We start from the raw sequence: 26,533 nt of genomic DNA, 5'->3' as shown, positions 1-26,533 counted from the left end.
CAGGCCATCTCTGATCCAGGCAACTGGTGAACTTCTCTGGCATCTAGTGGGTTGCAATTACACCTTTTCCAATGAAGTTTAAACCCCAACCTTGAAAAGGAGCCCCCTTTAAAGTTTGTATTTCCTTGAGTACCTTTCTTCTGCCCTAGAGTACCATATAAAGTTTTCTTATATCCTATAGTTTCTCTTTTATCACAGTTTAATAATTCTTTATGTTAAACTTCCCTTGTTTAGATCATTGTGTGGTTTCTATATCCTAATTGGACCCAGATTTATACCTGCACATTTTGGTGTACACTTAAAAATAGATATAATTTAAAACTTGTAACAGTCAGGCTTCCACCTGGTATTGAATTAGATGATGTCCAAAGTTTCTAAAAAACATATATATATATGAAATATTTTTTAATTACATAAATCCATTAAGAATATTTAAATATATTTAGAATAAAGGGGAATTCATCATATCTTTATATCTGCGAATAGGCTCATTTTCAGTATCAGAAAGTTGATTATTTGCATAAAATTGGTGAAAACATAGGACTAGAAACTGTAACTCCAGGATTCGGAGGAATTTTAGAAAGTAACATGTCTCCTTTTTAGCTCCCATAAATACAAAATGCCAGTACAATCAATACAGTCTCTTTAGTTAAAATTTTTTCCTGACAGAGCCTCTAGTTTACCAATTTCTTTTTCCTTGTGGTTATTAAACCTAGAATTTCTTTTAGTTTATTTTCAGAAAATATTTGGCAGCTGAGGTTTTGTAGCTGACCACTCTTAGGTTGAACTAAACTTTAGCACCAGATTAATATATCATTTAACTTTATACATCTTTCACTCATGGTGCAATTATTCACTGTGGGAAAACCTGAGGAAAATATGAAGATGAATTAATCACAGTGAAAAGTAAAACATTTTACTTAAAACAAGGAGACAAATGCTAATGTCTTCTAGAGATGGGAGCAATTACCTCAGGAAAGAATAAAAGTTCTCTCAATGTTAATAATGCAAAAATAATATGGAGGTGGAAATAGGTTAAGGAGTGAAGGGAGGAGATAGAATTAAGAGAGAATATAGAAGCAGTAATCTCCTCATATTCCATGGTCGAAATTTAAGCTGCAAATAAGCAGACAGAAGACCAGAGGATCTTTCTCTAGAGAAACTGGATAACAACAGAGAAGACACTAATACCTGGAGAGTCCCCACTCCACACATTTTAGGAGACAGAACACCCAAAAACTCAGTGACTCAATCCAGGTAGATCTTTATTTTTCTTTCATGAAAGAAGAGTCATAAGGGCAGTTAGGGTGGTCAGCAGCTCTGCCCAACATGGTCAGCTAGGGACCAGGTCCCTTCCTCCTTGTTGTTTCCACACCCCGTGGGGTGCTGTTCTCCGCATGGCAGAAGTTGGCTAACCAGCAGCACTCTGTCATCATTTCAATCCTTATCATTGGGAAAGAAGAAATGAAGAGCAAACAGCTTCCTTTCAAAGAACATGACCAGGAAGTTGCACCCATTGGGCGGTTGCTCCAAGGGAGAGGCTCCATCTGAGAAGCCATGTGTCCTGCTGACATTTAAAATGGTGCAAGTGGTTCTGTTCCTTAATATAAACAGGGAAGTTAACGCAGGAAAACAATTAGCTGTCTCTGTTATAACCACATTTTAATTTAAAAAGGCTCACCGCACTATCACACTGCAAATAAGTCTAGTGTCAGCAAAATTTGTTCGTGGACACAGAACTTTAAATGAGATTATTCAGGTCTCATTCTTAAAAAAGAACAACTGATAAAAATGATCATAAAGGCCTGCAGGGAGCAAAACAACCCTTCTCTATTACAAATAGCTCCATGGAGACAAGAATGAATCTAGGTGGAAAGAATTAGATACTATTTTTAAAGAAAGAAAGAAGAAAAAAAAGGAAAATCTTTTGGAAAATGTTATGAAATGTTCTTTAAAAATAAATTTAAAAATTCAACAAAAGGGTTGAAATATAGAGCCAAAGAAATCTGGCAGAAAGGTTCATGGGAACAAGAAGAGAGCTGATAAGCATCTCAAGTCTCTGAACATTGGAACAATTTTAATAGACTGCAGAATTTATTGGAGCAAAATTTATTGGAATATTTAAGAGGAATTGGAAATAGAAATACAGAAAACTAAACAGGCAAACAAACAACCTCCTTAGGAGCACTATCACATCAGAATAGAACAAAAGAATGTAAAAAAAGGAAACATGTTCACAGAGCACTACTTGGTTTAATGCGTTCGTAACATGTAAAAGTTATTGATTTACCTAAAATTGTGCAATAACTACATTGGAAGAAAGAGGGAGAAAAAGCAAAAATTTAAATTAGAAGATGATAAAATCTTTGTAATCAATAGATAAATGGATGATTCAAGAGAAAAGTAGAAAAAATAAATTATCTAAAAAATATGGTGATAAATATAGGGGGGAAAATGCTGCAAGAGGTGACAATAGTCCTCTGGGACTAGGAAAAAGGAATTGTGGGTCTGGCTAGTACACAAATTTGTTAAACATACATATATTTTAAATTCATTTTAAAGATAAATAAAGTTGTAGGTCAAGAAATAGTTGCACTTGGTTTACAATTTATAGAATTATGTACAAAAATTAAAAGTATAAATGTTAAATTTAGACTTAAAATGGAAATCAAGAAATGGAAAATGTAATGAAGTTGAACTGTTTAAACCCACCTTTATTATTTCAATATTTGTTTGTGTATACATGTGTTTATTTTAGGTAATTTTTGAAAGGCATTTAGATAAAAGAATAAATTAAAGAATGAAGGAATAATTTATATCAGTGTGAAAAATCAGTCTCTGTAATGCTCCTTTATATTCATAGAGAATAGTAAGGAAGACAACATGGAGGATTGACATTTAAAAGCCTCAACTATTTCTTCTGTACAACTAAAGAATGAGGCTTGAGGTAGATAATTCTTCATCTGAGTATGTTAATAATATGTCAATATAAGCATACTTAGCTCTTCCATTCTAACCCAGTAATAAAACAATGTGGAAGGTGATTTTTCAGATAGTGAGAATCTTAATTTCATTTATGAAAATGGGAAAAATCTTTTCTTTCCCAACTGATCCCAATATCCAAACCAATTTCTTTATCTCAGTAAAATATTCTTAAACACAACTACAAAAATCTAGCAAGGATTTCTATGTATATAATGCATATAAAACACCACCTACCTAATTATCTGGTAATCAGTGAACTCATTAGTGAGTGTAATTGACAGTATGCCCTGATACTCTGCTGTATCAAATACAAATTAGGTTTTTATCTTATTCTACACAAAACATTGTACTATAGTTTTAAACAAAACACAATAAAAGAATGTAATATAAATATTAAACGATATAAGTGATAATAAAATAGAAAATTAATTCAACTAGCACATAACAAAATAAAAAAACAAGGTCATGTTTTTAAAATTGTTTCTTAATAAATGACACTTTTCAGAGTGAGGTTTGTTGGTAAGGAAGGCAGATGGAGGGGTATAGTCACTCTTGCTGGCGGGTGAAGGTGAGTGAGATTTAGTAAGAGCCAATGAGTGAAATAGCAATTGCCAGATATTTATCCACACCTAACCCCAAAGAACTGGACAACTTCCTCTCCTCCGGTCCCTGCGGATCTTGAAAGTAGACAGAGAGAACCATTGCAGGGAGACACAGACATAAACAAAATGGACATTTGTTTGGGTTTCCTTTCCTTACGATTATACATCTCCTGCTAACATAAGATATTCTGGCAATTCAATTTTTTAATGAAATGATACATTACCCCCACTTCATAAGGCAATAGTAACTAGTTTTGCAAATGTTTTAAAATTTATTTAAAATTTTTAGTATAAAATATCTAAGCTCCTTTTCCTCCTCTTACTCAAACCCTGAATAAGGAGCAGGTTAAACAAGTGCCCCTTGTAAATTCCTCTCATATGGCTTTTCTAAACCTTCTTGTATCATCCACATTCCTTACAGTAACTACCATTTTCTTAAGCTATATATTCGGTAAATAATGTGAAGATGGTAGTTATAATATACGAAGCATTTAAGCAACGAGAGCACGTGATGATGTAATTCTATTTGCAGAATGTCTGAAGTATCCCTGGGGCTTATCTTACATCCTCATACCACAACCAAAACAAGGAGAATCAATATTTGTTACAGTGGTTTGTTGACTTCTTGGTGAATTTTAGTTGTTTTATAGGCAGTGTTAGCAAACATTCACTTTGTGAGAATTCAGATAACAAGAGATGCCAGAAAAGGTGCAGAGTCCAATGAGACAAAGAAAATTAAATAGCTCACTCTAAAAAAATGAAGGGAATTGAGTTAAAAACAACAAAAGCAAACTTTTGTACAAGTCTGATAGAGAAAAATGAGAGATTTGAGTAGGGAAAAAGTGCTAGATTGAAAGCAGTTTGACAGAGAGCCATAGAGAAAAGGCAACTGAAGAAGAGGCCCTCTGTGCTCTGCCCATATTTTTTCCTGGAGGTTACTGTAAACAAGTCCCATAGTGCCATTGGCTACTTGTGTCTCTGTATGATGTTGATCCCAGTTCTTGGGAGCCTGCCCAGCTAGACCGTAGTGTGGGTCAGTTGTGCTTGGGAGTCAATGTTGCCAGAGCAAGTCTTCACCAATGAGAAGAGGGATAATACTCCAGGTCCTTGAAGTTCGTAAGACAAGTTGGAGGTGTTCCATGTGCTCTCAGAAGGTGGTCAGTCCGACTGACCTTCTGTCAGCAACAGCAGTGATCTCCTCAATAATGCTCCCTCTTTAGGCTGTCCTCCCTTCCCCTTCTTCCTACCCACACACTCAGTCACAGAGCTTCCTGGGCCCACCTCCTAAGGAAATTAGTTACCCACAAATCCTTGTCTCAGGGGAAACCCAAAATAAACACCATGCAAAAGGAATTCCTAGCAACAGGAGCAGGTAATAGCTTTTAAGACCATGGATTGATACCTTCCGTTTTAAGCAAGTTTCTCTAATAGTTCAAGCCCCTCTGTGGTGTCTGTAACCCTGCTTTACACCGTTAACCTCAGTGCAGTATATTTGGGGTAATTAAACAAAAGAAGACAATATTTCTCATAGTTCTATGTACAAAAAAGAGATGAGACAACCAAAGGATCTGAGATTAGAATGAGAGAGCAATTTCAGAGGAAGCAAAGTTGGAGGAAGTAGTTGAGTGGAAGGAATAAAGCCTCCAGAATACCATAAGATATAAAAGTGATTGAGATGCAGTTTCTCCTCAGGTGGGATAGTTGCTCAAGCCTTTTAAGGAAGATGAGGACCAGATCAGATGGAAGACGTGGGAATGCACAGGTGGCTGCCACATGGGCTTCACATTCATCCCTCTTTCAGACTTTGTTCTCTGAGGATAGAATAAGTGGGTCAGACACAAACATAAATTCTCTTTGTGTAAGGCAAAAGTCAAGAGGGAGTTTTGATGTGGCAGAGACCAAGTGCACAGGGGCTTATTAAAGGGAATAACTTCAAATATGGGAGAATGGACAAGGCTTTTGGGGTGTGTTGACGTGTAATCTAAATACTGAGGACCTAAGTGATTTGCACATGTGGAACTGTGGAGTAAGGCAATCTAGGGAAATGTATTGTTGTGAACCCAAGTCCACATTCAAGGCCCAACAGAATAAAACAAATGGGTTTAATTAGGAACACTATTTCACAGAGTCCTAATGACCGACCATAAAGACAAAATATGGTTTGATATGGTTTTTTAATTGAAACAAGTACACTCTGCATCTAAAAAGCGAAAATCTGAGCCACAAGAAGATCTATAATCTCAAAGCACTAAAAATTAGCAAATTATCCTTTCTAGATATCTATTATGATGAGTTTGGGGCCAAAGGGATGGTAGAGTTGTTAAACTGAAGTGATCCGTGTTGAACTGAAGGTGCCACGGCACCTTTTTCTCCCTCTTTGGGAAAAATGGGAACAATTCCATGGGATTTCCTCTCCTTATCTACCTGTAGTTCCAGGAGTTCAATCTCCAAGGACAATTTATACACCTCCAGAGCCATTTTCACATCTGCCGCATTTGAGAGACACTGCGTGATGTTTCTGCCTGCTAGAACTTGCTCACAGCCTTCAGGGACCTCCTGAAAGAGAGAGGGGTGGTGAGAGGCTTCTCTCCGATCATGAGGACGGTGCATGCTGACAATGGCAGGACTATAGGATCAGGTCCAAGACCAACCCCAGGACTAGTGGGTGAGCAGGGAAGCCAGACAACACCTGGGATCCCACCATAGTCTTCCCCGGAGAGATATACACCTGTTCTGAGACAGCTTCTCAGAAGGCCTCTTTGGGGACAGAGGCTATTTCTGCTAGCCATCCAGAAATGGAATACAGTATATTATGCAGGCTAGAAAGGAAAGTTAAGGGTCAGTATTCCCAGTTCTATGAGAATTTCCTCTCCTTAACGGGGCTCACTTTTTTCTGTTCTCAAGTGAGAGCAGGAAAACTTGCCACCATAACCAACCAGAGTGCTTCAAGGCAAAAAAAGAAAGCTCCTTTGAATGACTCGGAAATGAATCCTGACAAGTCAGAACTCACCCTTGCTGGCTGGGAACAGAGCTTTGGGACAGTACCCCTTTTATGTTTGGATAGCACAGGAACTTCCTTCAATTGTGCCACTTACCCACTCACACTTGGGCACCTCTGGGTACCAGGTTCTGTCCTCTAAGCAGGTGATACTTTGGGGACCGACCACACCATAGCCAGAATCACACAGGATGGTGACATTTTCAGATTCAATATACTGTCGCTTATCCACAGACAGCTTTCCATGTTCTATCTCTGGTTTCAGACACAGAGCTACAATGAAAGCACAGTGTTAAGCAATCAGTAAATCCAAGAAAAAAGATATGCTAACCTGTTAGAGTTATGCAAATGAACTACATGTCGGTGCTTCCAGTTGTTTTATCTTTCTTTCATTTTGATGGCAATAATATCCGTTAACACTGTTATTGAGCTCATGTCAGACTTCAGGGCTAAGCATTTTATGTAATTATCTCATTTAAGTCTCACTTGGCTCTATGAAATGTGCATTGTTATTATTCCCATTTTATCTAGGACAAAATGAGATACAGAGATTTTAAGAAACTTGTGGAAACATATAACATCTTTAAATAACACAACAGGGTATAAAAAAGTCTCATGACCCAAGATTATCAGCCTTCAAAGCTACTATGCCTTATAACTTGATCTCTACAAGACACTATTGTCTTCTTGTGTGCAATGGAGACAATGGTGACAAATAATTCCTGGAGTTGTTGATAGCAAAGTCACATTAAACCTGTGTGCATGTGAAAATCAGGCCCAATCTTGAGTCCTCTTGTCCCCACAACAAGTTAGCAAACTTGGAGTCCCCCACCACACACCCTGTACCAGGTTCCCATGGAAATACCTGTCACTCCCTGATGTTTGGAGCTGACCCGAAAGCCTACATTCACGCCAGAGCATGTTTCCATGAAAATTTTGCTACAGGCCAGAGCTACCCTCAGAGAAAATGTATCATGTATAGACTATTTCCAGAAATATACAAGAAATTGGGAATGGGGGCTGCCTCAAGGAGGCTGAATTTTGTAACTGGGAGAAAGAAGGAAAGATGAATGTGTCTGTATGTCCTTTGTAGTTTTTGCTTTGAGTGCCGTCTGAATATAGTAATTATGTAAAGTAAATCAAATCAAATGTTTTCATGCTGCCTCTGACAGGAAAGAAACTACTCTCAATCCTTTCACGACAGTTCCACACACTTAGCCATGGGCTGAAAGGGGAGCTGGACTTACGTTTACATTGAGGGGCTTCATGTGACCAGCGCGAAGAACTGCAGGAGAGTGTGGCCTGTCCATGCAGCATGTATCCTTTGTCACATTCATATTTAACCTTATTAGTTATGGATAAGTATGAGCTAATTTTTTCATAATGTCCGTGGGCGATGATAGGAGGATGATTGCAACCTTGGTGGTAAGACATAAAGGGAGAGAGCTTGAGCTTGTAGAAAGTAAAAAATAACACATTTCAGAATCTGCATGGTTTGTAGGCGGCTTTGTCCTGTCCTGCCATCTTCTCTGCCGACAGGTTCATTGAGCCAAACCAAGCACCTGTGCTGCCCTCCTGTAAGCCACAGGCTGAGGAACCTTGTTTGACACATGGTGGTTATTTCCATTATCCTCAAAGTATAACTGGAATAGACAAAATTAGTCATTGGCACAACCCCCATATGGGGTAAGAGCTATCATATCAAAGAAGGTCAAGTAGAAGCCATTGATATGACACAGAACCCTCCCTCTTAAAACAAAGAAAGTAAATTTTAAAAATATATCCTATACCAAAAAGGTAGGAGGAAAGGGAAAAATTAGTGCCACTGTTAAAGAACTAAAAATGCAAGGGTGGTCATCCTCAGCATATCGCTATTTATTTCACTAGGCTGTCTACTACAAAAGTTAGAGTTGTGGAGAATTACAGTAGACTATTGAAAACTCAATGTGTTAGCTCTTATTGCAGCCACTGTACCAGGTGTGGTATCTTTGCTGACAGATTAACGTGTCTTCAGGTAAAGGAAGCCACTAATTTAGCAAAGGCCTTCTTTCCCATCCTATCAGGAGGAAGTTCAGAAACAGTTTGCATACACATGGAAGGGTCAAGATCGTGTATTTGCAGTTTTAGCCCTTGGCTATGATGATTCAACTGCCCCTGTCATGATAAAGTCTGAAGTTGTCATGAGCATTTGGAAATGCACAGAATATCGTATTGATCCAGTATATCAATGGCATCGTGTTAATTCTACTGAATGAGCAAGAAGATGCTAGCATGATATGAGACAACAGAATTTATATATATTGATCTCTGCTCTCTGCCCTCTATCCTCAGTTCCTCTCTCAGAGCTTACACCCTTGTAATTTCCTATGTGATAAGAGCACTAGGAGTATTTTTTGTTCTAATGAGGCGACTCTGGGTGAGTTCCTGAATGGGGGCTGGTCATCAGAAAGACCAAGCCCTAATTAGAAGTTTAGAATTTTCAGCCTCATTAACCAACTTCCAGAGAGAGGCTGGAAAAAGAATTAGTAATTGATCATGCCAACGTGAGGAAGCCTCCATAAAATCCCAATAGTCGTGGTTGTAGAGAGCTTCCAGGTGGTGAACACATCCACCTATGGGGAGGATGAAGCGTGCCCAACTGCACGGGCACAGAGGCTCTATGCTTAGGACCTCGCTTTATGTATCTCTTCATCTGCCTGCTCATCAGTACCCTTGATCACATCCTTTAAAAAACTGGTAAATGTAAGTATGTGTTTCCCTAAGTTCTGTGAGCCACTCTAGCAAATTCATCAATGCCAAAGAGGGGGTCATGGGAACCTCTGATTTGTAGCCAAGTTGGACAGAAGTTAGGGGTAACCTAGGGACCTACTACTTGTGAATGGCATCTGGAATGGGGTGGGAGCAGTCTTGTGGGAGTGAGCCCTTAACCTGTGGAATGTGACACTACCTCCAGGTAGATAGTTTCACAATTGAGTTAAATTGTTGGACACCCAGTTGATGCCATGAGAATTGCATGGTGTGGGGAAAACCACCCACACATTTGGTCATCAGAAGTGTTGTCAGTGTTTGGTGTGAGAAGTAAAGGAGACATAGGAGAAACACAGGATGAAAACGGAAAAACTGGGTTTTCCCAATTCATACAATGATGCCCCAGAGTATAGAAGATAACAGTTCAGGGGTTTGCCATATCAGTAAAATTGTTAGAACTGGGGTTCAGGGTGTGCTAACTATCCTACCTAAACTAATGTCAAATTATTGTAAATTGCACATCCTACAACAAAGGTCATATATTTGCAGTTTTAGCCCTGGGCTATGATGATTCAACTGCCCCTGTCATGATGGAGTCTGAAGTTGTCACAATGCCTAGCAGTCCTTTTCAGAGTCTAGAAGCAGCATATTCCATACTTGGGGATACTATTTCAACCCACATGCTAAGTGACACAAAAGATTGTGGTTTGAAAGGGCTCTGTGATAGGTCTATTTGGCAGTGAAATCATCCTTCTTGCTTGGCCCTAGGACTTTGCAGAGCCTAGTGTACTGAGGTAGCTATAGTAGAACAAGATGCTAATGTCAGTGGGACAATCACACCATAGACCTTTGAAATACTGAAGCAAGGCCATGCACTGCAGCAGAGAATTATGTACTTTTTGAAATATAATTCCTGGCATGTTACTTGGTCCTGACAGAGACGGCTCCTGCCCTTAGGTCATCGCGTGACCATGCAGCCAGAATAACTCATCATGAGCTGGGTCTGTCAGACCCGGCATTTTATAAGGTCAGGCAGGCAACAATCCATTATGCAATCTCTGTGCATGTGAGATTGAGCATGAGCAAGGCCAGATGGCACAAGGAAGCTGCACAAACAAGGAACCCAGATCTTGCTTGTGCCCATTCGCTATTGTGCTAGTCCTCTCCCTTAGCTCACACTATGGCTATGTGGGGTATCCATTACAACCAACTGACAGAAGAGAGGAAAGCCTGACCCTGGTTCACAGGTATATGTGTACAAGCTAAAATGAATGGAAGCTGCGTTAGAGCCAAATTGGAGATGGCCTCAAAAGTCAGTAGTAAGGGGAAACCTTTCTGATAAGCAGAGCTTTAGGTGGTATATCTGGTCATTCTACTTTTGAAAAAAAAAGTGACCTAAGGATAGACTAAATTAGGGTTCATGGCCTGGAATGGCCTGGTTGTCTGTCAGAGCACAAGAATATCTGGGGTAGAAGCAGTTGACTTGGACATATAAGAATGGCCAGGAAGTGTGAAGTTTTTAATTTGCATGTTAACACCAGCAAATCACCCCCAATTGATGAGGCATCAAACAATCGAGTAGAAATAATGTCTCAGCCAGTTGAAGTCAGCCATGTTTTGTCACTGGCCTCACCAGAGCTTTCACAAAAGAAAAAGGAGCAAACAAAATGGCCTTATGGCATGGATGAAAGACAAGCATCAGCTCAATAACATTCACTCCTACTTACCAAGGCTGACTAGCTATTGCTGGCAGCCACAACAATGCTAAGTCCCTGATGTGACACCATCCCTGAGACAACCAAAAAGTCACTTGGTAGCAAGATGACTATATTGGACCCCCTGCCACCTGGAAGGGACAGCTATTTATTCTGACAGACTATTATAGACTATAATAGATTATTATTCCAGGTATGGGCTTGCCTTTCCTGCCTTCAGGACTTCACTCCACACTGTTATCTGAGGACTACAGAGTGTTTAAACAATTTGCATAGGATTCCACTACATACACTTACAAGATCCATTCACAGCAAATGAGGTGTGCTATCAAGACATGGCCATAAAATTCACTACTCATATTACAGCTTGAGTCACCCAGAACCTGTAGACCTGTGAGAACGTTGGAATGGCCTGTTAAAGGCTTAGCTCAAATGCCAGTTGAGAGATAATACTTTACAATGATAGGACTTTACAGTATTATTTTACAGTATCTTCCAGAACACAGTATTCACTTTAAATCAAAGATGGACACTTATACAGCACTGGGCCCCAATAAAATAAAATGCGTAGGTCCAGAAACCAAAAGATGAAAGCATGAGTAGCCCCACTTATTCATGCTAAGTGACCCACTTGGGGAAATTGTGATTCTAATCCATGAACTCTGGAATCTGCAGATAGAAAAATCCTGGTAGGTAAAGTGGAAACACTTCTACTAAAAGAGAGATAAGATTTCCAATTTCTAAACTGCAACTGATGCCTGGCCACTTTGGAACTCCTTTGGGCTCTTTCTTGCTCACAAGATAAGAAAAGGAATCACTGTCCTGGCAGTGGTAATGGTTCCTGATCATCAATAGATAGGGTTATGGAAAAGCAATGGGAGAAAGAAGGATTATGTTTAGCACTTAAGTACTCTTGGTGAGAGACAGGTAGGCATTTCGCACTGAAGGATAGTCTGAAGAAGGGCTTAGAGGCAGCAGAAGAAGGAAGCAAGCTTCGGAGAGAAAGGAAGCAAATTCAGAAAAGTAGGTTCAAATAGATTTGGGTGAGTCTTGTTCTGCAGATTAAAGCATATGGACCAGAAAGAAGGGAAGAAAAGAGAATAAATACCTAGTAACAGAAGGCAATAACTCAAAAGTCTAACTTTATTAGGTATGGCCTATTTTCACTGATTCATAAAAGATAAAAAAACCAGGAAGTTTAAGAGAATGGAAACAATCAATGGTGGGGAGAAAGAGGGAGAGAGAGAGGAAAGAAGGAGGAGGAGGACAAGAAAGAAAGAAAGAAAGAAAGAGAGAGAGAGAGAGAGAGATAAACAAAGAAACAAAGAAAGAAACAAAGAAGGGAGAGAGGGAGGGAGGGAGGGAGGGAGGGAGGAAGGAAGGAAGGAAGGAAGGAAGGAAGGAAGGAAGGAAGGAAGGAAGGAAGGAAGGAAGGAAGGAAGGAAGGAAGGAAGAGAAAGAAAGAAAGGGAGATCTGGACTAGAGGCTGTGCTTTTAAACAAATTTATGGACTCCGAGACTCATGCAGAATGTACAAAATCTTTTACCTAATTCAAAACCTTCCTTTAATAATCTCCATTACTTTGATCAAAGAAACTTTTAAAATAACGTAATTCCGTAAGCTCTTACTGTAATCACATGTTGGTGTTTCAGGACTCCATGTGCCATCTCCTCGGCATGAAGCTACAAAGTTTTGTGTCTCAGAACATGAATATGAAATCGAGTCTCCATAGACATAGACACATTTACTGGCTAAAACTCTTTTTCTCTGTGGAATGATTCTGGCATTCTTCAGCTTTGGTTCTGGGCAACATACCTCTAAAAAATAAAAAGGGAGGTTAATGGTTGGTAAAATCACCATGAGGAGGCCTCTATGGCTAATGACCTCATTTCCAAACCTTTGGAGGAGCTCACCACAGAAGAAACTGGGCAAACAGACAAGAGTACCCAAGACATTTTGAGTCTGCTCTCGCTGTCTCTGATTTGCTAAAGCAGTCCAACCCAGTCATTTCCCTTCAAGTAAACAATTTCATTAGGACCCTCCAAAATAAGAAGTTGGATGAAACCTGCATGAAAATGTAAATTTTCAAAGTGATTCAAGAGCAAGGACAAATAACATTCATCTCCTCATGGCTTCACTAGGGTTACATCATTATTAGTTTTCTAACAACTTACACTTCCCCAATCACAGGAGGAAGAATGGTCTCAAAAGTTTATATCCACCTGACAGCAGATTTACAGAAATAAATTTAAATTATTGCTTTGGCCAGGATTTTTCTTTTTTGATGACAAATTTAAGAGAAATAGCTACTCAAATTCTTTCATTTTAATGCAATAAGAGCTGATATAGGGATATAATTTTTATTTGTTAGTAGAAATACTTTCAGATAGAACTTGATATTGTTTGATGTAAGAGAAAACATAACAGAATAAAATGCTTTATTCACCATATCAGGAGCTTGACCAGAATAACAGGGTGGTCTTGCAGTGATACTCAAATACTGTCAGTACTCATTTGCTTATGAATTATAATAAAAATACTCAACATTCATGTTTTCTAATTTGTAACAATGTTTATATAATGCTTTAAATTGTAGAAAACACTTTCAAATATTTAATTCATGAATCCAAATTCATATTTTATTAGATTTTATAATAAATTGGATCAATAACATTTCACTTCTGCTTTTTAAATGGTTAAAAAATATCCTTTATTAAATAATTAAATCAATAAGACTATAATGGATAAGATAAATATAATTTAAAGTAGGTTTTTAAACATGTAGAAATATTCATTTTTATAAAAAACAATAGTGTCTTCCTTATGTGTCATTGTTTTTTATTCATTAAAGAGGTTCCCCAGAGGCCTGTATGAATCAATACTTTGCTATTTAAGTAGTGGCAATAATTTTTGTTCAATATATTTTTAATTCAGTCATTTCATTAAAATCTTTCATTCTATTTCCCCAAAATGAGCCTGAAAAACTGCAAAAAACTTTAAGTCCTAATATGAAATGAATAATATTTCAGTGGGTTGATCTAAACTACCATTTTTTATATTAGTGTATTTCACATATTTTTCAAATTCCAATCTATAGAATAAAATTTCCTGTATTCTGGGCTTCAGTGTCTTCACCTCTAAAATGGCAAGGTTCTGCTAGATGCATTGAAGGAAGCATTTTCTCCCTCTGTTGTCACTTTCACTGAGGCCCATTGAATTGTATCCTCCTGTGTCTTAGCCCAGCACTCATTCTTTCAAAAAGCGAAGGGACAACTTCTACTCGTGAGACTGGAGAAAGTCTCCTTTCTATCTTACTGGGGCAAGAATACTCGCTCAGGATCTGTCTTCTGGAGGCAGTCACAAGACCCAGCTCTTTCAGCCACAGTTTCATGCTCAGGAGACATGAGACAAGTCACTTTACAGCTGGTTGAGTTCATGACGCTTGAACAGACTTCCTTCTACCAAGCACCCCAAAGTCTACATTAGGAAGAAAGGGGCTGATGGAGGTCTGACTCTGGCAATAATTAAACTGTATTCTTCATTCTACCATTATCAGTAATGAAGCTAATACTTAATCTGCATAATGTTTGACTTCTGTGTCTTTGTGTCATTTGTTCTGAACTGGAATAAGGTTATAATTTCTCAGCCCCTCACACTCCAAGACTTCTATGGTGTCTTCTGGCAATGATAATCATTATTCTATTGAATTAATATAATTTTAAATTTACATAGGATATAATTGTATTCATTTAAGGTAGAAAATCCTAGCAGATGCTGCACACTTAATATACTAAAAGATTTTTTAAAATGGAAACTCACCCTCACATTCTACATATGAGGTCCACCTAAAATTTCTCTGACAAGTCACAGTCGTAGGCTTATCTTCAGCAGGTTTGTAGCCAGGATGGCAGCGGTATTTCAACACAGTATCGACATCATACACTTCTTCTTTTGTTGGCCTGTGGAAGCCACGTATTTCCCAGGAAGCATGTGGGATATCTGGTAAGTCAGTACAACCATCTGCTCGTAAAAGAAGAACAAGGGAAAAGGACACTGTTACTAGGGATGTGACATGATAAATGACCCTGTCCTATCAAAGGATTCATTCAACCGTGAACCAGCTTGCCATGACTGATGAAATAGCCACACCAGAAAACATACTGGGACATGCGCCCAAATGTGCACAGCATCAGAGAGGTTCTTACTAAACACTCTACCACCAGGTGGTTTCCGTGTGTCATGCCAACTATCCAAAATGTTAATTACCCTTCCTCCTCATTGTACTTCAAAAAATTTAGTTTCTGAATTGACACATTAGGCTTGCTAGGTAGATGTGGCTGGAAAACTGTCCCAGACAAATCTTTCTTATTTCCCAACTGATTGGGGGAAATAAACAAGTTATTCCCCTCATCCAAATGACACCAGGAACTTTATCATTTAAGGGCTCATCAAGAACAAAACAAACTCCAAGCATCTTTTGAGCCTGAACTTGTGTCTTGTCCTCTTTACTCTTTCCTGATACTATTAATTCATATCATGTAGAAATTTAATATAAACATCTGCCAAGTTGGATATTTATTACATTTTACCTTCAAACATTTTAAATGTTATATAGGGTAAGGTTTTTTAAAACAGTTTTATTGAGATACAAGTCACACAATATAAAATTCAACCATTTAAAATATACAATGGGTTTTAGTATAGCCACAGAGTTGTGTAACCATCACCACTATCCAACATTAAGATATTTTTACCAACCCTAAAAGAAACTCTGTACTCATTAGTAGTCACTCCCTATTTCCATCCTCCGCCCCGGCTCAGGGAATCACTAATATACTTTCTCTCTACGTGGGTTTGCCCATTCTGGACTTTTCAAATAAGTGGAATCATGTATTTTAATATGTTTTGTTTTGTTTTGTTTCTTATAACAGGTTGCTTTTACTTGGCATAATGTTTTCAAGTTTCCTCCACATTGTAGAATGTATCAGTGCTTCATTCCTATTGCCAAATGATATTCCATTATATAGATATACCGCTTTTTGTTTATTCATTTTTCTGATGATTTGCATTTGGGTTGTTTGGCTATTATAAATAATGTTGCTGTGAACATTAGCGTAAAACTTTCTGTGTGTGGATATCTGTTTTTATTTCTCTAGGTAGATGCCGAGGAGGGCAATTGTTGGGTTATATGATAACATAAACTTTTGAGGAACTGCCAAAACTCTACTCCAAAATGACTGCACCATTTTACATTCCCACCAGCCTTGTATGAGGCTTCCTATTTATTCACATCCTCACCAACATTTCTCATTGTTTACCTTTTTATTATAGCCGTACTGACAAGTGTAATGTGGTGTCTTACTCTTTCTAGAAGATCACCTTACAAGAGATACTAAAGGAACTTCTTTTTTTTTTTTTTTCAGGCTGAAAGCAAGTGACACCAGGTAGTAATCTGAATCTATGCAGAAAAGCAATAAGCACCAGAAAAGGTAATTATGTAGGTAATTAAAAAGATAGTATAATTGCATATTTCTTCTCTTTCTTCTCTTAACTGACTTAAACAGCAATTGCATAAAACAATATGTATATAATTGCATTATTAAGCCTATACCACACAAAAATCTGATATATTTGACAATAACAGCACAAAAAAGATACACGGGAACAAAGTTGTTTTGGAGTATGGAAATGACACCAAATGGTAACTTGAATCCACAGGAAGACAGGAAGAGAATCAGAAATGGTGAAAAGAAGATTACTATAATAAGCTCTATAAATATATACTTGTTCTCCTTTCTTCTCTCAGCTACCTTAAATGATAGTGAAACATAAAATTATATAAAGCAATAGTTATAACAATGTACCTTTGGGTTTGTTATATATATATACACACATATATATATATACACATATATACACATATATATATATACATATATATATATATATATATATATATACATGAAATGTTTTGTTGGATTCTTGGTTGACAGTGTTTTCTTTCTGCACTTTGTGACCTCACCTCCTTTGTTTCTGATGAGAAGTCAGATGTTACTATTACTGGGCTTTCATTGTACATGATGTGTTGCTTTTTTTCTTGCTACGTTTAGATTTTCTCTTTAATTTTGGCTTTCAACATTTTGACAATGATGTCTCCAGGTGTGGATCTTTTTTATTCTAAATTCAAAAGTTCAGTAAGCTTGTTGGATGTGTAAATTAATGTGGGTGTTTTTTTTTCAAAATTGGGGAAGTTTTGATCCATTATTTCTTCAAATAGTTTTTTTGTCCCTTTCTCTCTCTTCTCCTTCTGAAACTCCCATTATGTAAATGTTGAGGCAATTAAATGTCCCACATTTCTCTGAGCCTTTATTCATTTTTCTTCATTCTCTGTACTTCAGATTGCATAATCTCAATCAATCTATCTTCAAATTCACCAATTCTTTCTTCTGCCAAATCAAATTTACTGTTGTGTTCCTCTTGCAATTTTTTTATTTTATTTACTCTGCTTTTCAACTCCATAATTGTCTTTTTTTTGCATCTAACATCTACCTTCACTTATATCCTCTATTTGATAAGCATAATGTCATAATACTTTTCCTTAATTATTTAAATGTCACTTTCCTTAGTTATTTGATTATATTTATAATTACTGTTTTGAACTTCTTTTCTGCTAAATTCAATGTCTGGGTCCCCTCAAAGGAAATTTCCAGTGTCAGCTTTTTCCTTTGATATGCGTCACTCTTTCCTGTTTCTTTGCATGTCCGATAATTTTTTGTTGAAAACTGAATATGTTAGATAGTATATTGTAGCAACTTATGATATTGATTCTCCTTCCTCACCTCCATGACCTGTTGTTATTGTTGTCTCCTAGTTTGCTGATTTATTTGTTTAGTGACTTGAGTGGATTAGTACAGTTAAGTCTATTTCCCCTAAATCATGCAATCTCTAATGGTGCTCCCAAGAGATCACAGCCTTGGGCAGGCATATTGTCTTCCTACCACCAGGGATGACTGTGGGGTTTTGTTTGTTTGTTTGTTTTTGTTTGTTGTTGTTGTTGTTGTTGTTTTATCTCTTTCCCATTAAGTTTCTGGCTAGTTTGCCTCTATTGGTATTATATATAGCTGTTAGTCTCCACTTAATGTTAGCTGATTGCTCTATTGTTTTTGACAACTCGCTGAGGGCATAACTTGTTTCACAATCAGATCCAATTAAAGTCAGGTCCTTTGGCAGGGGCAGGGCATTGACAGTCTTTGAGGCTTGCTCCAAATCTCCCCTGGCAGAAACTTTGTGCTATGGATCAGGAGCTGGAGGAAACTGGGGGACTCAATCTTCACCATCTTACCTCAGAATCCTTCCTATGGTGTAAGAGCTGTGAAAAGGAAAGAAGGGAAGGGAGGTAGGAACTGGTACTGCCACCAGCTGTGCCTATCACCAAGTATAGATATTTCACAGCCCAGAGCCAGGGAGAATGAGATCTGCTAGTTTCACTGGCTGTCAAATCACTGGCTGTCAAACCATGATAATTCTGCTCCATGAAGCTGGGGAGGATGGGAGATGGCACTTGACCACCAACCCCACTGGAACAGATCTCCTGAAACCCAGCATTAGGCAAGAAATGGAGGCTAAGCTCTTCACCAGATATCCTTACTTGGTCCTTCCTATATAATGGGAGTTGGAGTGGAGGAACAGACACTAATGTCTGGCTGCTGCCACCTAAAGCATGGAACTTTGGAAAATGCTATTGCAAGATGTTCGTTAGCAACCAAATCCAGTTTAAATTGCTCTTCCACCCCAGTGAGCTGGGGAAGATGGGAATTGCCACTCATGAGTCCACAGAAGCAGTTCTCCCACAAGACTGTTGGGGTCTGGGTACAGACCTATTACAGCTCTAGTGTAATGGCCTCCCACTGTTTGTTCCAAGTCCCCATAGATTTTGTTAGATAAATGCTTATCAATTTGTTGTAATTCCGTTGGTTAATCTCCAGAGACCTAAAATGGTTGTCTTTGCTAATTATAACCAGTTTAATAGGTTGGATAGAGGGTTCCCCAAGCTCTTTACATCACTATTCCAGAAGTCCTCAGGGTAAAGTTCTTGACATTTCATGAGGCGAAAAGTAAGAGCACAAGGCATAGCTGGCTTCCTCCCATTTTCAGCTATATGGGCAAGTACTTAGCCTCAGTGAATAGATTCCTCATGTGTAAAATGAGAATAATAATAGTGCCCACAGTTTTGGGGAGGAGTCATTGTGTAAATTCTATTTTATGCCTAGACTAGTGCCAATTTATCATTATTACTTTAACATTATTTTTAATAATCCACATGAGTTTATAATTTCAGAATGTCAGTCATAGTTAGTCCATACAATACTTTGGTGCAAGTTAGAAAAAGGCATCTTTGTTCCTCAGAACTCCTTATTGTTTATCTTTCAAGACAACTATCCTAATATGACGATTTTGTTAGAACAGAACAATTTTCTATCAACTGCAAGAAAATTGTTGAAAGAAATATGTTAATGCACAATGCTTACAATGTCAGTGTCTCCCCATAGGGTTGGAATGTGCACAACCTGCACAACTGCACGTGGCAGTCTGTTGTGATGTCATGTGATCCTGTACCATGTACTGTGGTCAGTCTTTTTTCCAACAAGAAAAAATATAAAGAAAATTATTGATCTAAATTTAAATTTTTCCTGCGATTCATGTGGGCTTAGCCATACGTGTATGCCCTCACCAACATTTCTGGGTATCTTTATATGCCAAACATTGACATTCCTTTATGGTCCATACTTACTGAGTTCACAGATGGGAGGAGGAGGATTCCATTTGTTATCCTCTCCACAATGGATTAAACCGCTGCCTTTGAGGATAAAACCTTTATTGCAGTCAAATACAATAGAGTCTTTGTAGGTATAGGTGGGTCCAAATCCCAAGACTATCTTTCCATATCTAACATGTGGCTGAAGACAGGTGATTTCTAAAGAATCATAAGACAAGTGGATTATAAAAGAGAAATGCAATAAGGCTATTACTGCTATTGCTAATCCAGTTCCAAGTATAACACAAAAGCCTTATATAGTACTGGTCAAGTAGATATGGGGAAAACACTTTTAAATGCATTTTTTTTTCAACTTTTAAAAGCCTTAGTAAAATGAGGTCCCATCATGCTGGTTCTATTATTAGATGAACCAGCTTATTTTCCAACTTCCTCATTTTCCCAAGAAAAATTAGCCATATATAACCCAGAAGAAACACATTATCTCAAATTCCCCAAATACTCCCCTTAATGACCTATTTTCCTCAGTGATTTTGGTGGTGGGTCAGAGGTCAATTGTAATGGTTTGATGGTCATGATAATGAGGCATCCAGGGCATCAGAGATGTGCACCCTCACAAACAACGAACAAACGGCCCATTCCCTTAGCAGACAGTCAAGTCCTGCTACCTTAATTCTTCTACAATCCCTCAACTTCTCTCCAGGCCCATGGCTACAGTTGAAGCAACCTTTACTTATTGGCTGGATACAGGTGCCCATGGGTTAAATTTTGTTCCACTTCAAATTGTCGGCCATTCTGCAGCCAGAGTTACCTTTCTAAAATACAACATATTAAATCTGGTTAACGCCTTTCAATTTCTCCCCTTCACCTTTGTTCTGAACTGCTGAGAATGAAACATAAGGCCCTTCATAACCTAACTTTCCTGTCTCAGTCTCTGACATTTCCACCTCCTGTAGTCTAGATTCCAGACATTTTGAACTGTCTGCAATATCATGTTCTCTGATCCCCTGATTTGGCTGTGTCCTGTAGGAAGTCAGAATAGTAAGTGATACTGTGTCGGCACCAAGTAGCAAAGGAAGATGCCTTAGATTAGCAAGCTAGCAAAATACCACCGTATATCTTCTGGCTCCACTACTGTTAGCTTTGTCCCTTTGTCCCGTTGGTGGTTAGTAGGTTTTGCTTGCCTTGTAAACATCGGTGGTTGGTATTACAAATGCTAACCAACATTTCCAGTTCTGCTTCCTGAACAGAGAAAAGACGACATTCCCCAGTTCCCTTAGGGTATGTAGGATCTACACATTACTAGTTTGGGACAAAAGGCTGCAATGTAAAGTGATATGTGGTCATTTCCAAGCCAAAGCTCCTAAATGCCGGGGCACAATTTGCTTTCCTCTCTTCCTCTTCTGAAGACATTGTGAAAGTGCATTTTGCTATAAGGTACCACAAAATCAACCTAGATTGCTACACGGTTGCTAAATTACCGCCTAGAGTCTCCTGGACATTCGGTACACTCAGTGTGAATGAGGATCAACTCCTGCTTCACAAGGCCAGTGAGATATTGGTGAAGTTTGTTGCCATATACTGGCCCAGTATGCATCAGCATCAGTTGACCAACTAAATGACTTTATCATTGCAATAATTAGTTTGTCTTTGAATCGTTTCATTTCTCCAATAAATTTACCTTCCTTGCTCTTTTAAACAGAAGAAAAAATTCAAAGCAGAATTCAACAATTTAATTGCAACTTACTTTTACAAGTAGGAGGGCTGGGGCTCCAGACACCTATTGTTTTATTCGTCACTGTGCAAGAAATGGAAGCTTTGCCTAACATCGAGAAGCCATCGTCACAACTGTAGGTAACAGAAGAGCCATATGTGTAGACATCTTCATTTCCACCAGTGTGCTTCCCATTGCTGATTTCCGGAGGGTCCTGACACTTGGCAACTGGGATGAGTCAGTGAAAAGGAAAAAATAATCAAGGAAGGCATCCTTACAAATTTAACATTCATGATGCAAATTCTAATGGAGGGTACAAAAAGCAGCAAAGATGTACAGGACTTTTATCACCTAACATGGAATAAGTTTGTAGTCAAATCAGAAAAAAGTACTTACTCACACATTCTGGGAAAGCATCACTCCAGGCAACTGTTTTATCTTGGATCTCACAATAACTAGTGGTTGAGCCAACTAAGATATATCTGAATAAAATAGGATCAAAGATTTTAGTGGAATTCTTCCTATCCTAAATTAAATTGAATAAAAGTGTCTAAACAAATAGAATTGTTGCTCAATATTAAAAATGAAGAAATACTGTTTTCTCAGATAACACTTCTCATTGAGCCTCCATTCACTAAAATTTCTGCAATGAGATGTGTGTGTTTGTTCATTTGTTCTTTTATTCTGTAATCTACTATTGAGCATCTACTGGGTGTCAGTCATGGAGTTCATCCAGAACTCAAGGAGGACAATATAGAGTGAAAGACTCATTTGAGTGTATTATGCAGCTTGGATGCTTAGATTACTTGTTCCAAACTCTCATGTTTTGCAGCCTCCTTTTGACTGCTAGATAATAATCCTCTCCCATACTCCATTAATTCCCTGTTCACAATCCCCATTTTTATGCTCTTGATGAGTTCTAAGCTTGATGCTCTATTTATTATAACAGAAAAAAATAGAAAAGCATTGTTAATATGATGTCAAATTTTACTATCATCAAGGAATAACCTACAATATGATTGAACACTAATATAAATGTTACCTTCAGCAATTTAAGAGGCCCATGAGTTATTTAATAATAATTTAAAGAAAATGAATCTTTTAGTAAGATAAAATACAGTGAAAATTAAGCATTTATTTATTTTTAAACTTACTTAAAATGCAATTTTTCTAACTTAGCCAGGAAAACAAGTGAAAAGTACTGTTTCTAGTTATTCCAATAGGAACACCTCGATGTTCCGACAGCACCATACTTAATGAATTCTCAGCAGCTATTCACAATAAAGGAAACAGGATAACATAAGAAAATCAAACAAAACAAAACAACAATAATGACAAAAAAGGTTAGAGAAATATGTGAGTTATAGACAATACAAAAAGGAGAATCAACATTGTGGGGACAGAGTCCCGGAGAGCAGTTTCCAGGCTCTCGGCCTTGGGTGGGGAGATGCAGGCTGGGGTGGTGAATGACCATCGGCTGTGATTGGTCGGCCATCAGCTGTAACCTGTTAGTCAATTGGCTACTGATGTAACTGCAGGGCTGCGTTGATTGGTTGGTTGGTTGGCAGGCAGAGAATTGAAGGGAGGACTGCGGTTTGTGTGGCTACTACTGCGTTTGTCCCACCCAGCCGCCAGAGAGAATATAGTGGTGTGACTCCCCTATCTATGGCTCCGTGGGTGTTCCTTTTGGGCCTAGCCATATACTGCATTCTTATGTGGGGAGCGGGACCAGAGGCCCTGCAGGCTGCCCTGCATGACAAACATATACTTAATTGTAGAACCTGAAGAAAGAACACCAAACAAAACAAAATAGCTATTTTAAAATGCATTTCAAGTAAATATTACAAAAGTAGAACAATACTTTAATCTATATTTTAAAATTGTATATCACGTAGCAACAACAAAAAAATGAACGAAATGGTTTGTAATCAAAGAGTAGAATTATCAGATTTCAAAAACAAAGAATAATATCTTTGAATGGCCAAACAAAGACCAAGTCACATATAAGAATAAGAATTCCAGGGAGGCATTAGAGTTCTCTATAGCATCGTCCACTAGAAAAGAGTTTTTAGCAATATCTATAAAATAATCAAGAAAATAAAGTATGAGCCAAAGACTTTATATCCAGGGGCAGACGGGTGGCTCAGTCGGTTAGAGTGCGAGCTCTGGGCAACGGGGCTGCCAGTTCGATTCCCACATGGGCCAGCGAGCTGTGCCCTCCACAACTAGAATGAAGTCAATGAGCTGCCGCTCAGCTCCCGGGTGGGTGTCTGGATGGTTCAATTTGTTGGAACACGGGTTCTCAACACAAGGTTGCCGATTAGACTCCTCAACTCCTGCAAGGAATGGTGGGCTGCGCCCCCTGCAATTAACAACGGCAACTGGACCTGGAGCTGAGCTGCGTCTGCCACAACTAAGACTGAAAGGACAACAACTTGACTTGGGAAAATGTCCTGGAAGTACATACTGTCCCCAATAAAGTCCTGTTCCCTTTCCCCAATAAAATCTTTAAAAAGAAATCAAAAAACAAAGACTTTATATTCAGTCATGTTATCTTTTAAGTATCAAGTCCTCAGATAGTATTGAATTTGTAAGAACTCAAGGCATAATTTTCACTTGGAGCTTTTCTTTTAGGAAATCACCAGAGGACAAACTATAGCTAACTGAGCAATGACAGGCTAAATTTCAGCAAAAATAAAAACAAAAATGAAACTGGTAGTGAGCAGTGAACATGCAGATCTAGGACAAAAACAAAGGTGGGGTTAAGAGTGACTGAATGAAATACAAATGTTACACACTTTGCCAGTGCTGAAATGACATAAGTAACAAATAACAGGAGATGGAGGAAAAAGTGGAAAAGAAAACAAACTCCCTCATTGCTTTGTCTGCAAGAGTTGGGAGTGAAATCAAGCTATAGACATATATGAGTATTTAACAGTAATGTTAAATATAAACACTAAGATAATACAAATGACATAAATTTACTGGTAGAAAAGACAGAGGGGGTGGAAAGGGGAGGAGAGAATACAAGATAACTTTACTGTTGCTCATAACGGAGCAAATTTAAACTGCCTAAAGATAAAGGGGAATAATAATATTATATAACTGTAAATGTATAAAGGTTACCACTAGAACTAAATTTTGAACCTTCCTAAATATCAAATATATATATATATACATATATATGTATATGTATATATATGTATATATATATATAGAGAGAGAGAGAGAGACAGACAGACAGACAGACAGACAGAGAGAAAGACAGAGAGAGAATACATATACATACGAGGTCTGAGAATTAAGTTCACGAACTTATCCTAAAAAAAGTGCTACATATCTCATTGCTGAATATCACTACCGTCACCTTCGAAGTACTCCCCTTGGGAAGCTATGCACCAATGCCAGTGCCTAGTCCACCCTTCAAAGCAATTTTGGAACTCTTTTTCTGGAATGGCCATCAGAGCTGCATCGTATCACCCTTGACGTCCTGAATGTCATCAAAATATCTATCCTCTTTTCAATATTTCCTTTATCTTCGCATAAAGAAAGAAGTCATTGGAGGCCAGATCAGGTGAGTAGGGAGGGTATTCCAATACAGTTATTTGCTTACTGGCTAAAAACTCCCTCACAAACAGTGCTGTGTGAGCTGGTGCATTGTCATGATGCAAGAGCCATGAATTGTTGGCGAAAAGTTCAGGTCGTCTAATGTTTTCACACAGCCTTTTCAGCACTTCCACATAGTAAACTTTGTTAACTGACCAATTAGTACAAATTCATAATGAATAATCCCTTGATATCAAAAAAGGTAAGAAACATCATTGCAACAAGTTCGCTAACTTAATTGTCAGACCTCATATAGTAAAATATACGAAATAATATAACAAAACCAAGTCTATAGATATCACTCATATCAATAAATGTAATTGGACTCAAGTTTCTTATTGAAAGAGTTTTTAATCAGAACAAAATTCAACTCTATGTTGTTGACAAACAACATAGAGACAAACCTAAAAGTGTTTCAGATAGATTAAAAGCACAAGGAAGAGCAAAGTTATATCAAGCAAATGCAAACAAAAAGAAAGCGGGAATAATGATTTTAACATTCCAGAAACTGGACATCAGAACCAAGATTAACAAATTACACCAAAGATGGGAATGTTATAGTGTTAAAGGTTTTGATTTGTAGTAAACAGTTATGAATATTTATGTATCTAAAATATAGCAGGAATTTTAACAAAACAAAAATACAGTCAAATGTGCTCTTATAGTCAAATGTGCTGTTTGACTAAATGTATAGTCAAATATGTATATTTGACTATATATTTATATTTATATATTATATAATATATATAATATATAATATATAGTATATTTATATATTTAATATATTTATATATATATTTATATACTATATTTATTTTTATATACTTTATATATTTATATTTATATGCTATATATAATATTTATATACTGTATATTATATTTATATTTATATACTATATTTAGTATATTTATATACTATATATTATAATGTATATAAATATATAGTCAAATGTATATTTGACCAAATATATAGTCAAATGTGCTATTTGACTAAAAATTGTCAAAATATGCTATTAATTATTTATCAGTAATTTATTTTGTGATATTCAAAGTAAATAAAGTAAATAAATAAAGTAAAGTAAATAAACTAAAGTAAAGTGACATTGTTAATTTATTTTAATTGTTGTCTTTAAGTTAAGGCATATAAAAGGAAGCATAATTAAAATTCAGAAGAGCTAATCAATAAAGTAGATCTGATATGTATCAAGGTCTGACAATTAAGTTCAGGAATTTGCCACCATGCGCTTACATTGGCAACACTGTACAAACAGCTCACTCAATAAGATTTCATAATCTTGGTATTCAGTGTCTCACAGCTGTGTTCCTGTCAACTTGTGATGGTGTCTTGCTGAGTGGAGTTCATTTTTGTTGTTGCACATCTTTGTGTGCCA

The 26,533-nt window shown here is 37.5% G+C and overlaps 1 protein-coding gene across 1 annotated transcript in view; it reads right to left on the bottom strand.

Moving 5' to 3' along the window:
• C4BPA (complement component 4 binding protein alpha) overlaps positions 1–26,533 on the bottom strand; it is an 85,222-nt gene that overhangs the window by 43,748 nt on the left and 14,941 nt on the right. Inside the window, exons 5-12 of the mRNA XM_081026192.1 lie at positions 21,933–22,018; positions 21,570–21,764; positions 19,841–20,023; positions 14,869–15,069; positions 12,678–12,866; positions 7,833–8,003; positions 6,683–6,858; positions 5,951–6,143 (exon numbers count right to left, since the gene is read on the bottom strand). Of these exons, the coding sequence (XP_080882318.1) occupies positions 5,951–6,143; positions 6,683–6,858; positions 7,833–8,003; positions 12,678–12,866; positions 14,869–15,069; positions 19,841–20,023; positions 21,570–21,764; positions 21,933–22,018 (1,394 nt within the window). The remainder of the gene's footprint in view (positions 1–5,950; positions 6,144–6,682; positions 6,859–7,832; positions 8,004–12,677; positions 12,867–14,868; positions 15,070–19,840; positions 20,024–21,569; positions 21,765–21,932; positions 22,019–26,533) is intronic.

The sequence above is a fragment of the Rhinolophus hipposideros genome, assembly GCF_964194185.1.
Source record: "Rhinolophus hipposideros genome assembly, chromosome: 19".
Taxonomy (NCBI): domain Eukaryota; kingdom Metazoa; phylum Chordata; class Mammalia; order Chiroptera; family Rhinolophidae; genus Rhinolophus; species Rhinolophus hipposideros.
This window is presented reverse-complemented; position numbering and strand designations above follow the sequence as displayed.